General features: G+C 48.5%; 1 protein-coding gene across 4 annotated transcripts in view; it reads right to left on the bottom strand.

Annotated features, from left to right (window-relative positions):
• Positions 1-11,451, bottom strand: part of POLRMT (RNA polymerase mitochondrial) — a 48,782-nt gene extending 37,331 nt beyond the window's left edge. For 3 of the 4 annotated variants that reach the window (XM_084826226.1, XM_084826224.1, XM_084826227.1), the window contains exons 1-5: positions 11,337-11,451; positions 6,782-6,877; positions 4,074-4,777; positions 2,613-2,743; positions 584-773 (exon numbers count right to left, since the gene is read on the bottom strand). In XM_084826226.1, coding sequence (XP_084682352.1) covers positions 584-773; positions 2,613-2,743; positions 4,074-4,777; positions 6,782-6,877; positions 11,337-11,379 — 1,164 coding nt within the window. In that variant the 5' untranslated portion in view covers positions 11,380-11,451. The remainder of the gene's footprint in view (positions 1-583; positions 774-2,612; positions 2,744-4,073; positions 4,778-6,781; positions 6,878-11,336) is intronic. The other variant, XM_084826225.1, reaches the window with a different exon arrangement.
• Positions 11,452-14,000: the final 2,549 nt, after the last annotated feature.

The raw sequence follows: 14,000 nt of genomic DNA, 5'->3' as shown, positions 1-14,000 counted from the left end.
CATATTTTAACTTAAAGCTTTTCCTGCCAGTCACCAAGCCTTAAGACAGGCAGTTCAAGCTTTCAGATTGGGGGGGGGGGGGGGACGAGGACACAAAAGCTGGAAAACCACCAAATGATCGATGGTTGTGGGAGAAGCGGTGTGAATGTTTGGAGAACCCCAGAGGGCCGGTTTAGGGTGCAAGGCGGGCCGAATTTGTCTTGGAGATTCTGCCCGCTGTGCTGAACAAAGACAGCAGGCTGTTTTGGAGCCTCCTAGGTTGTATGTAGAGGGCAGCAGGGAGGCTAAATGGGTCCCCGGTACCAATGGACAGGACATCCGAGAACGCGCCTCCCCGTTCTGAAGCGTACAGAGGTTCCAGTGTGCCTGCCATGAAGCTCTAGAGCATAGATTGATGCGGAAAGGGTAAAAAGCTGGAAAGCAGGAGGCAAGAGCGATGCCAACTAGGCCAAGACACGTGCAAATTATGTGTCCATTCCGTACAAGCAGGGATAACAGTTCCGCTTCTGGGGAAAGATACTTTTCTACAGACAGGGGGCAGTTGCATTCGGCATCCAGGCGTCAAAGACACACCACGGCTTACCTTCACGTAGAACTTTCGGAGGAGAGGAAGCGTGCAGGTTTCATGCTGGTGAAGAGGCGGCGGGGGCCGGAAGTCTGGCATGACGCTCCGGATGGCCTTCAGGGCCATTTCTGCTTCGTCTTCCTCGAACACGGCATCTCGGAAGAGATCCTCCAGACGGAAACCATCTTCCTTCAGCTGCTGGAGGCACCTGTGTGGTGGGGAAACAGCAGATGACGGGCTGAAACTGAGCCTGGGGGTGGATCGTGTGGATGGCAGGGACCAAATGGGGAGCGTCGGTCAGCTAAAAATGTAAGACAAGCCCACCTGGATCACACTAGCAGTCATGAGAATGTAAGAAGGGCCCTGCTGGATCAGACCAAGGGTCCATCTAGTCCAGCCTTCTGTTCACACAGTGGCCAACCAGCTGCCCACGGGAAACCCACAAGCAGGACATAAATGCAACAGCACCCACCCACCCATGTTCCCCAGCAACTGGTGCACATAGGCATACTGCCTCTGAGACTGGAGGTAGCATAGAACCATGAGGACTAGTAACCATCGATAGCCTTCTCTTCCTCTATTTGTCTAGCCCCCTTTCAAAGCCATCCAAATTGGTGGCCATCACTACGGCTTGTCATGGCGAATTCCATAGCTGAACTATGCGCTGTGTTATTTCAGCATCCTGTTTTCCTAGAGGTTTCATAATTCCTTGCAATTCCACAAGCAGAATGCAGTCTTGCCCACTCTCTCCCGGTGACAGGGAGGTGGAATTTTCCAGCACTTAATTGTCCTGTGGAAAATGTTCCATTTCCTAAATTCAGCAGCAAGAATGAGTGTGATCACTTGTCCCTGCTTCTCATGCAACAGCCCAGAGTTTTTTAAAATAACCTGGGTTTTTGTGATGTCTGAACCTGGACAATATGAAATAAATGGAGTGACAGTGAAACTGAAGGTGTCCCAAGAATCCTAGCGGAAGAGAGTTGCCCTCTGTTGAAACAAGTGAGGGGTTATCGCCATATCATGCACAGCTCTTTGGGGTACTAAAATGAGTGGGTCGACTGTTTTCAGTACCCTTAAATTTTTTTTACTGGATTCACACAACCCAACAAGCCACACTCAAGGCTGAGCATGGGTCGAGTGTGGGTTGCTGTTGAACCGTGGGTTGTTGTGTCATGTGAACCCAGCCACTCTAACAAACCACGGTTTGTGAACCACTAACAACCTACAGTTCACAACTCAACGACAAACCACAGGTTCTCTTCGTGGGTTGTTCATAGTTAACAGACCACGCTTTGTTAGCGTGGCTGAGTTCACACAATGCAACAACCCACAGTTCAACAACCCACGGTCAACTTTGAGTGTAGGTTGTCGCCTTGTGTGAACCCAGTTGATGTGAGGGAAGTACATGCTATCAGGGCTGTTCACATGTAACAGCAGCAAATCCCATGATTAATTAACCCATGATTTGCCATGGCACATGCCGGGCACATTCCGCAGCCATTTTGAATAGTCAACCCCCAACTGGGTTGACTGGTGCTTGCTATGTGGCATCCAAACCCGGATACTATAGGTTAATCGTGGGTAAAACAACCCACAGTTACCCTAACTAATAATTGATTAACCTATAGTGCCCAGGTTCTGATGTCACAAAGTAAGTAACCCCCCCACCATCAGCCCAATAGAGGGTTGAATAATCAAAATGGCTGCGGAATGCTGCATGGCAAACCGTAGCTTAATTAACCCACAATTTGCTAACGTTATGTGCAAACCGGGCCATTGTGTTATGAGTAACTGGGGGAACATTGGGGCAGGGGTTGTCGTTTACTAAATACAAATAAACAGGCTAAATTAAATCACTCTCAGGGGGATCAGAAAACTTCCCCATGCAAAATGACATTTCTCCCAGACACAAATGACCTTTAGCTAATCAGCACAGGGAAATTTTTCCAGGAAACCCCTCTCTTTGACCTTTCAAAGAACAAGACGCCAACTCCTAGGACCTCCTCTCTTCCTCGTCGCTTCACAAATATTCAGAGAAACTCTTTACCTGGCGGTGACATGGGAGTGGATACCGGATCGGCCCAAACAGCTCAGGACAGCAACATAGGAGTCCTGATTAGGTTTCAGCCCAGCTTCATCCAGCAGGGAGAAAAGCCGACCCACCTGTCGCAGGGCACCCTAGTGGGAGGATGTATTTATTTAATTAAAATTATTATTTTGTAGGTCACCTTTAAGGGTAGAAGCCTTTCAAGGCAGCATACAAGATTAAAATAATCTGCAAAACAAGTACAATTTTAAACAGCGATCCATCAATATTCCATTTTTTTAAATCTAATTATTATTATTATTATTATTATATTTATATCCCACCTTGTTTCCTCTTGCAAGGAGAACATGATCTTCCTTCACTTTATCCTCACAACGCCCCTGTGAGGTAGGTTATGCTGAGAGTCAGTGACTGGCCCAAAAAACCCAGTGGGCTTCCTGCCCAAGCAGGGACTTGAACTCGGATCTCCCGAGTCCTGGTCTGACACTAACTACTACACCACACTGGCTACTAAAAAAACCCACTATCACAGATAAAGCCAAGAAAACCTGTAGCCCACAGGCTACAGAAAGGCTGGTGAATACAGGCGGGGCTTCAACCCCTGCAAAGAAAGGGCTTAACAAACTCCCGATGGTAGCTGATTCGAGCAGGGTGGGGCCACCACCGAAAAGGCACTCTCCCTTGTACTCTCTAGCTTAACAACCATTGGTGGCAGATGCTGTTAATGACTCAGGGCAGGCTGGTATGGGAGAAGGAGATCATTCAGGTAACTTGGGCCCACCCCACTGAAGGCCTTAAAACTTCAAACCAGCCCTCTAAAACTGGGCTCGGAGACACATGGGAAACCAACAAAACTACCACAGCCCTGGGGTGACATGATCACACACCCTCTTGGCCCCCAGCAATATCCAGGCGGCTGCATTCTGCAGCAATGGAAGCTTCTGAACCAAGAAAGAAAGGCAGATGTTTTGGACTACAACACCCATCAGCCAATGGTCAGGGATGATGGGTGCAGTAGTCCACTAGGCTGCCTGCCCCTGATGTACACTATTGGGCAAACATATAAATGCAGGAAAAAAAAAATCCAGAGTCCATTCCCTCACCCCCAACACCAACATTTTATCCTCACAACTGCCCTGCGACGTAGGCCGGAGAGGGCGACTGGGCGAAGCCACTTCATGGCCGAATGGGGTGGGGGGTGAACTGGCAGTCGTCCCAATCCCGCACTCTAACTGCTACACCGCCCTGTCGTCCTAAAAGCCTGGCTCACCACAGTGATGTTGAATTGCGGGGGAGACCTGGATTCAAATCCCTCCCATAGCTATGAGCAGGAAACACCCCCTACCCTGGAACAGGTCACCACCGCTCAACCTTGCCTACCTCGCAGGGCTGCTGAGAAGCTAAAAGGCTGCCCCGAGATCACACACACACAGCCCCGCACGCAGAATGCAAAGCCACTACCTTCTTGGCATATCCGTGCATGATGAGATTGTACATCCGCGCATCCAGAAGCTTCCGCCGCGCATGGGAGCGGTGATAGAACATCAGGCATTGCTGCGCTCGCTCCAGCTGGTCCAGGAAAATGCAGGTGTCCAGGTAGGCCAAAAGGCCGAGCTGAACATTTCTGTGGCAGTTCCTGTCCTCCCCTTCCAGGGGCGGCTTCCCCTGCGCACCACCCCAGCTCGGAACGCACCCTCGTTCTTCAGGGGCTGCAGAGCCAGGATCCAAGTCTGCCTCGTGATCACTGCGATGGCCTTGAGTCACAGTGGGGTCTTGCGGCTTGGAGGCTTGGCCCTTCGGACGGGTCTCTTTCACAGGCGATTTGGGGATGCTCTCGTTGGCCTGGCCAACTCCACTCCGAGCTGAGCCGGGTTTCGCCCCGGAACCTGGAGCGACGGCCAAGAGTTTGGCTTCCAGCTTCAGCAGCCGCTTGTGTTTGATCGTCTTCTCCTTCTTTAGCTTTTCCATCCAGCGGCTGGGCTGGGAAGCAGCCCATTCGTCACGCTTTGGGACAGAATCATTCCGAGCCGGGCTGGGCACAGCCGCTGCCTGCAGGGGGGCAGGCTGAAGGAATCTGCTCCGGCTGGACCATGACACCTGGACTTTGTCAATCTCCACCTCCGATACCTTGTCGGCCTGCAGCTGCTTGACCCTAGCTTCGAGCACTGCAAGGAAAGAAAGAAAGGGGGAAAGACTGTGCTGTCATGTGAATTGAAGAAGTATTATTACACCATTGTTTCTATCACCAACGAGGGAGAGGGCCTTCTCAGTGGTGGCTCCCCATTCCTGGAATAATCTCCCTGATGAGGCCCGCCTGGCACCAACATTGTCATCTTTTCGGTGCCAGGTTCAAACAGCCCACTTCCCTCAGGCATATAGCAGCATGTCATGAGTCTCTTGATTTTCTGTGCCCACCACCGCCCTAGGGAATTGCTTCCATTGTCGTACTGCTCTAACGGTCAGGAAGTTTTTCCTGATGTTCAGCCGGAATCTGGCTTCCTGTCACTTGAGCCCATTATTCCATGTCCTGCACCCCAGGATGATCGAGAAGAGATCCTGGCCTTCCTCTCTGTAACAGCCTTTCAAGTACTTGAAGAGCGCTCTCCTATCTCCCCTCAGTCCTCTCTTCTCAAGGCTAAACATGCCCAATTCTTTCAGTCTCTCCTCATAGGGCTTTGTCTCCAGTCCCCTGTTCATCTTGGTTTCCCTCCTCTGAACCCTCTCCAGTTTGCATCCTTCTTAAAGTGTGATGCCCAGAACTGGACACAGTACTCCAGATGAGGCCTAACCAGTGCTGAGTAGAGGGGAACTAGTACTTCCCGGGATTTGGAAGCTATGCTTCTATTAATGCAGCCCCAAATAGCATTTGCCTTTTTTGCAGCCACATCACATTGTTGGCTCATATTCAGCTTGTGATCGACAACAATTCCAAGATCCTTCTCGCTTGTAGTGTGGTTGAGCCACGTATCCCCCATCTTGTAACAGTGCATTTGGTTTCTTTTTCCTAGGTGCAGAACTTGGCATTTATCCCTATTAAATTTCATGCTGTTGTTTTCTGCCCAGCCCTCCAGTCTATCAAGATCACTTTGAATTCTGTTTCTGTCTTCCAGCGTATTAGCTATCCTGCCCAATTTTGTGTCATCTGCAAACTTGATAAGCATTCCCTGCACCTCCTCATCGAAGTCATTAATAAAACTGTGGAAGGGCACTGGGCCCAGGACCTCTCCCCAGTTTGAGAAGACCCCATTGATAAGCATCCTTTGAGTCCAATTCTGTAGCCAAGTCTGGGTCCACCTAATAGATCCTAGCTTTTACTTTGGGTTTTACCCTAGTTTTTATCACAGTAATTAAAACTTTTAAAACATTAAAACTTTTTAATGTTTATAGATGGTGTTTCATTATGCAATCGTATTTTATGATTTTCAGTTTGGTTTTGTGAACCGCCCAGAGAGCTTCGGTGATTGGGCAGCACAGAAACGTTGTAAATAAAGACATTAAGGGTGCAATTCCTGTGCATGTTTAGACAGGAAAAGGTCCTATAACTCCCTGCATTGCCCAGGTAGGAAATGCTGGGAGTTGTAGGGTTTTTTTCTGTCTGAACATGCATGCATAGGATCGCGCCCTAAAACCTAAGACTCTGTAAAGTTTCCACTAGAGCTTATCTGCTGGTGTAGCACAGCCCCCAGTTCAAATCATACCTCTCACATGAGTTCACCTTCGATGAGCCGCTCACACAGAACAAACAGCCAAATAATTTGCAGTGGCTATTAAAATGAGATCACAGTTCATTAATGGCTAACAGTTATTGGGTGAGGGATGAAATGGGCACTCTTCACAATGTAAAGTTGGTTGCTGATTCTGTGTGATGCACGTATGTTTAGTATTTATTTCTTTACAATTCGTTGTAGTATATATTTGGATCAATTTTTCTCGTACGTCTTAATTGGTCCTTGTTTTATGTGGGAATGTCTACAGATGAAATAAACACTTTTGCTTTGGTTGGCTGGAGGTCACCCAGAGATCTCGCAGGAGATGAAGATTTACCTTCTGCCCTCCGCTGAATTAAAAAATTAATTAATTAATAGGTGAGGGTGGCCATGCAGTCCTGGGTTCGCCGCCCTGTGTGTGTGAATTAACCTTTTCTTTTTCTTTTTTTTTAATTAACTTACCCTCCAGCAACTCTGTCTCTTCACACGTCCATCTTTTCCGGGCTTCTTCCTTGGCCCTGGTTGAGGAGTAACTCCTCAGCCCGGTTCGCAGGCTCTCTGCAAGACAACGGAAAAGATTTGCATTATGTGGTGGCCAGCACCAAAAAAAGGGCATAAAGCCATTTCCGATATTCCCCCAGGAGGGGACTGAACCCCTTTCCACTCCCCAAAAAGCCCCGTCACAGGCTTGGGCTGAACTCATTCTCTCCCCATTGGGCTCTGTGCCTCGTTTTGTATTACAAGGAAAGGAAAGGAAAGGAAAGGAAAGGAAAGGAAAGGAAAGGAAAGGAAAGGAAAGGAAAGGAAAGGAAAGGAAAGGAAAGGAAAGGTTCCTCCTGCGCAAGCACCAGGTCACTGCTGACCCCTAGAGGGACGCCGCTTTCGCTGGCGTTTTCATGGCAGACTGTAGCGGGGTGGTTTGCCATGGCCTTCCCTATTCGTGACTATCTTTCCCCCAGCAAGCTGGGTACTCATTTTACCGAACTCGGAAGGATGGAAGGCTGAGTCGACCTGAGCCGGCTACCCGAGACCCAGCTTCTGCTGGGATCGACACAATCCGTTCCCTAAATATCAAGTAAGACACTAGTCCTCATGGTTCCGAATAAACAGGAACATAGGAAACTGTGTTCAGATTTTCCAGGGGTTGCCAGAAGAGTAGGGGCTTCCTGGCCACCTGCTGCCCGATCCTCCCAACTGGATAAAATAGGAATTGAACCCAGGATCTTTTGCTTGCAAAGCAGGGGCTGCACCACTGGGGAGCTCCTCAAAAAGAGAGTGGGATGCCAGATCCGGGAGTGGTGTAGGGAGGGTTGGTCAGGCCCTCTCGTTGTTGTTGTTCAGTCGTTCAGTCGTGTCCGACTCTTCGTGACCCCATGGACCATAGCACACCAGGCCTTCCTGTCCTGCGCTCTCTCCCGGAGCATGCTCAAGTTCATATTCATTGCATCCGTGATGCTATCTAGCCATCTCATCCTCTGCCGTCCCCTTCTCCTTTTGCCTTCAGTCTTTCCCAGCATCAGGGTCTTTTCCAGGGAGTTTTCTCTTCGCATTAGGTGGCCAAAATATTGGAGCTTCAGCTTCATTATCTGTCCTTCCAATGAGCACTCAGGGTTGATTTCCTTTAGGATGGACTGATTTGACCTCCTTGCAGTCCAGGGGACTCGTAAGAGTCTTCTCCAGCACCACAGTTTGAAAGCATCAATTCTTCGGCGCTCAGCCTTCCTTATAGTCCAGCTCTCACAGCCATACATTACTACTGGGAAAACCATAGCTTTGATTAGACGGACCTTTGTCGGCAAGGTGATGTCTCTGCTTCTTACTATGCTGTCTAGGTTGGCCATAGCTTTCCTCCCAAGGAGCAAACGTCTTTTAATTTCATGGCTACAGTCACCGTCTGCAGTGATCTTGGAGCCCAAGAAAGTAAAATCTGTCACTGCTTCCATTTCTTCCCCTTTTATATGCCAGGAAGTGATGGGGCCAGATGCCATGATCTTAGTTTTTTTAATGTTGAGTTTCAAACCAGCTTTTGCACACTCCTCTTTCACCCTCAACAAGAGGCTCTTGAGATCCTCTTCGCTTTCTGCCATTAGGGTGGTATCGTCTGCATATCGGAGGTTGTTGATAATTCTCCCAGCAATCTTAATTCCGACCTCTGATTCATCCAACCCGGCATTTCTCATGATGTACTCTGCATATAAGTTAAATAAGCAGGGTGACAATATGCAGCCTTGTCGTACTCCTTTCCCAATTTTGAACCAATCGGTTGTTCCATGTCTGGTTCATACAGTTGCTTCTTGACCCTCGTACAGGTTTCTCAGGAGACAGGTAAGGTGGTCTGGTACTCCCATCACTTTCAGAATTTGCCACAGTTTGTTGTGATGCACACAATCAAAGGCTTTAGCGTAGTCAATGAAGCAGAAATAGACGTTTTTCTGGAATTCTCTTGCTTTCTCCATGATGCAGCGAATGTTGGCGATTTGATCTCTAGTTCCTCTGCCTCTTCGAAACCCAGCTTGTACTTCCGGTAGTTCTCGGTTCGCATACTGCTGAAGCCTAGCTTGTAGGATTTTGAGCATCACCTTGCTGGCATGTGAAATGAGCGCAATGGTGCGGTAGTTTGAACACTCTTTGGCGTTGCCCTTCTTTGGAATTGGAATGTAAACTGACCTTTTCCAGTCTTGTGGCCACTGTTGACTGTTCCAGATTTGTTGGCATATTGAATGCAGCACTTTAACAGCATCATCTTTTAGGATTTTAAATAGCTCGGCTGGAATACTGTCATCTCCGCTAGCTTTGTTGTTACTAATGCTTCCTAAGGCCCACTTGACTTCACTCTCGAGGATGTCCGGCTCAAGTTCAGTGACCGCACTATCATGGCTATCAGGGACATTCAGATCTTTCCTGTATAGTTCTTCTGTGTATTCTTGCCACCTCTTCTTAATCTCATCTGCTTCTGTTAGGTCCCTGCCTTCTTTGTCCTTTATCATGCCCATCTTTGCACAAAACGTTCCCTTGAGATCTCCAATTTTCTTGAAGAAATCTCTAGTCTTTCCCATTCTGTTGTTTTCCTCGATTTCTTTGCATTGTTCATTTAAGGCCTTCTTGTCTCTCCTTGCTATTCTCTGGAACTCTGCATTCAGTTGGGTATATCTTCCCCTTTCTCCCTTGCTTTTCGCTTCCCTTCTTTCGTGAGCTACTTGTAAAGCCTCGTCAGACAGCCACTTGGCTTTCTTGCATTTCTTTTTCTTTGGGATGGATTTCGTTGCTGCCTCCTGAACAATGTTACGGACCTCCGTCCATAGTTCCTCAGGCACTCTGTCTATTAGGTCTAATCCCTGAAATCTATTCCTCACCTCCACTGTATATTCATCAGGGATATGATTTAGGTCATACCTGAACGGTTTAGTGGTTTTCCCGACGTTCTTCAATTTAAGCTGAAATTTTGCAAGAAGCAGCTCATGATCTGAGCCACAGTCAGCTCCAGGTCTTGTTTTTACTGACTGTATGGAGCTTCTCCATCTTTGGCTGCAAAGGACATAATCAATCTGATTTCGATATTGACCATCTGGTGACGTCCATGTGTAGAGTCGCCTCTTGTGCTGTTGGAAAAGAGTGTTTGCTATGATCAGCATGTTCTCTTGGCAAAACTCTATTGGCTTTTGTCCTGCTTCATTTTGTACACCAAGGCCATGCCTGCCTGTTATCCCGGTGATTTCTTGACTTCCTACTTTAGCATTCCAATCCCCTATGATGAAGAGGACATCTTTTTTTGGTGTTAGTTCTAGAAGGTGTTGTAGGTCTTCATAGAACCGATCAACCTCAGCTTCTTCGGCCTCAGTGGTTGGGGCATAGACTTGAATTACTGTGATGTTGAATGGTTTGCCTTGGATTCGTACCGAGATCATTCTATCGTTTTTGAGATTGTGCCCCAGTACTGCTTTTCCCACCCTTTTATTGACTATGAGTGCTACTCCATTTCTTCTAAGGGATTCTTGCCCACAATAGTAGATATGATGGTCACCTGAATTAAATTCGCCCATGCCTGTCCATTTTAGTTCGCTGATTCCCAAGATGTCGATGTTCAATCTTGCCATCTCATGTTTGACCACCTCCAGCTTGCCTTGATTCATTGATGTGACATTCCAGGTTCCTAAACAGTATTGTTCTTTACAGCATCGGACTTTCTTTTCACCACCAGACACATCCACAGCTGAGTGTCCTTTCGGCTTTGGCCCAGCCGCTTCACTCTTTCTGGCGCTACTTGGAAATTCCCTCCGCTCTTCCCCAGTAGCATATTGGACACCTTCCGACCTGAGGGGCTCATCTTCCGGCGTCATATCTTTTAGCCTTGGGATACGTTCCATGGGGTTTTCTTGGCAAGAATACTGGAGTGGGTTGCCATTTCCTTCTCCAGTGGACCACGTTTTGTCAGAACTCTCTGCCATGACCTGTCCGTCTTCGGTGGCCCTGCACGCCATAGCTTATGGCTTCACTGAGTTACGCAAGCCCCTTCGCCACAACAAGGCAGTGATCCATGAAGGGGCAGGCCCTCTCAGCAAGGGACAAAGACTCCCTCCCCCCGTTCTAGGAGGGGAGAGGGGCTCACCCCTCACTCAAGGGGGCTTCACTCTTATTCGAAGAGGGGGGAATCAGCCCTCTCATTAAGGAACAAGGGCCCCCACATTTCAAGAGAAGAGGACTTCACTCTCCTTATCGTGGGGGGGGCAGCCCTGTCATTAAGGGGCAGAGACCCCCCCAACTGCAAGGGGGAGGGGGGTTCATTCCCCTCCTCGGAGGGGGGGCTCAGCCCTCTCGGTAAGCGACAGAGACCCCACCCCAACTGCAAGGGGGAGGGGGGTTCATTCCCCTCCTCGGAGGGGGGGCTCAGCCCGCTCAGTAAGCGACAGAGACCCCCCAACTGCAAGGGCGGTCTAGAGCCACCCACCCCCAAATCTGGGGGGAGTGTGCCCGCGTGGGAGGGGCCTCCCCGGTTCCCCCCTGCCCCGGAGCCCCTCACCTGTACCCCGCAGCAGCGCCCCCTGCACCTTGAGCACAGACATGCCCCTCTAAGCCCCCCGCATGTTCCTGCTCTCCGCGTCCCGCACTGGCTGTCCTCTGCTGCGCACGCGCACGGCCGCCCCTGCCCGCCCCTTTCCCCCTTCAGCCAATAAGCCACCCGCTTCGGGCCCGGGGAGAGGGAAGAGAACTACGGCTCCCAGGAGGCGCTGCGAGAACGACGCGCGGGGCAGGGCAAGCATGCATAGACCGAAGAAAAAGAGGAAAGGTTTCGGCGTTTCTGTAGGGGGGTTCCGGGTTCGCTTCGGGCGGATGTCTTTTTAGGCTGCGACCCTCCATATACGCACTTACCTGGGAGTAAGTCCCGCTGAACTCAGTAGGGCTCCCGTCTGAGTAAGGGCGTAACTGTCCACCGTGGGGTCGGGGAGAAGCGAAAGCTGCCCAAAAAATAAAAATCATATCGATTCAGAGAACCTTTTGTGTTATTGGGCAGAGTATAAATCTCGTCAATTAATAAAGGGATGGAGATTTTAATGCAGCTGTAATTACTGCGGGTATCGGCCTATCCTCCCCTCCACCTATGTAAAGAAGAGACGTCAGCAAAGAAGGAGTGGCCTGTTCATGTCTGAAGTCGGGTTTTGTCTTGGATGATTGATTGATTGATTGATTGATTTAACATGCTTAAGCCACGTGTGGGTGGGCTACAAGCCCCATCAGCCGGCCCCAGCCCGCACAGCCGATGGCATGGGATGATGGGGATTGCAATCCAACCATTTCCGAAGGCCTCCAGATCTAAACGCTTAAAAAGAGCCCTGCTCGTGCAAATCCCAATGTCAGTACAATAATTAATAATTAATGAATTATCCCCACGTTGCAGGTCCGAGGCCTGTGAGGCTTAGAGGGAGCAGGTTTAAATGTGGTCCAGTGCCAATATTGGGGGGGGGGGTATCAGCCTGAGACTGAAAGTGGTTTACAACAGCCTTGCAATGTAGTCCACTGTTGACATGACTTGCGCTAATGTACAGGGCTGGGCAACTTCTGGGCCCTCCACATGTTTTGGACTACAACTCCCATCAGTCCTAACCAGCATAGCCCATGGTCATCATGGGAGCTGTAGGCTAAAAAAGCTCTGGGGGTCCGCAATCTTCTCCGAATGCCATCAGTGGGAGACATTGATTTTTAAATTATTGTTTATTTCCATTTATTTAGTACATTTCTAATCCGCCCAATCACTAACGTTCTCTGAGCAGATTGCAACCGCTGTGCATTTATAAATGCACATACACAGTGCATTTGTAAAAAAAACAAAACAGGCCTTCTGTGTGATAGCACCGTAACTTTGGAAGGACCTCCCAAAGGAGATGTACAACGGGCAGAGGAGTGTAGTCCAGTCACAATGCTATTGCATGTTAGAGGTGGAGCCGAGGCAGGTTCAGCTGCCCAGACTGCATCCTTCCCTCCCTTCTTCCCTTTACAAACCCCCCTCTCAGGGTGCAACAAAGGTCAGTATCTTTAAATTGCCCCCTCACATCTCACGCACCCACCCACCCCTTCAAATTCCCAAATGCATTGCATGTTGACAGGTCAGGCTAAATCAACTTGCACTGCAAGCCGAAGGTGTCTGCATTGGAGGCTGCAATTCTATAAGTCATCCCTCCACTCCAGATGTTGATGGACTATAGTTCCCATCATCACCAGACAGCAGGACCAATGGCAGAGGATGATGGGAGTTGTAGTCCAACATAATCTGAAGCCTGGATGGGAAAAGCTGTCTAAAATCCTAGATTCTTTCTTTCTTTCTTTCTTTCTTGGGGGGGCGGGCAGACATAGCTCTCACGTTTCTACCAAAAGGGGAGAAAGGCTTGGGGGGGGGGGATTAACGGAGCTAGGAAGTTTCATCTCCAGACGACCATGCTTGAAATTCTACCCCTTCCTATCTATGTTTCCCTTACCCTGGCCTCTTTAGGCCCAAGTGGATCTTAGAGATAGAAAAAGTTTAGAATATTGTACAAGAGATTGGCGAGCATTTGGCAAGACACTCCCCCTGACTTTCAGTTGTATTTGGGGGTCCCTATTTTGTGTCAATAGGGGGGAACATTCTCCAAGGTGCATTTTCTGGGAGAGGGGAAGGAGGTATTAATTGAATTAATTTTAATTAATGTTATTTATTTTTAATTAATTAATTTTAATCAAGTACTTATTTTAATATTAATATTTTTAATTTTAATTAATTATTTGAATGTAATCAATTAATTTAATTTAATTAATTTTTATTTTAATTGATTTAAGTTTTAATTTTTAAAGTCACCCAGTGAGCTTCCATGGGCAAGTGGGAACTAGAACGTGGATCTCTCGAGTCCCAGTCCAACGCTCTAACCACTACAGCACACTGGCTTTTAAAACTTTCACCCCATGCAAATGCACCTGACTGGAAAGGAGTTTACCTCTCAATAAGTACATTTAAGACTGAGGTCCCAGGAGAATTCATGGAGAATATGTTTATCAACTGTAATTAGCCAATGAGAGCGGTCTTCAGATATCTGAAAGTTCGTCACACAGAACATGGGGCCATTGTTCTCTGAGGCTCCAGAGGGTGGGACTAGAACCAACAGTTGGAAATTGCAGGGAAGCAGATTTCAGAGAAACATTCAGAGAAACTTCCTAA

Source organism: Heloderma suspectum, chromosome Z (genome assembly GCF_057233095.1).
Source record: "Heloderma suspectum isolate Gila_16-S chromosome Z, 16-S_ref, whole genome shotgun sequence".
Taxonomy (NCBI): domain Eukaryota; kingdom Metazoa; phylum Chordata; class Lepidosauria; order Squamata; family Helodermatidae; genus Heloderma; species Heloderma suspectum.
Note: the sequence above shows the minus strand (reverse complement) of the source record. Positions and strands in the feature narration are given on the sequence as shown.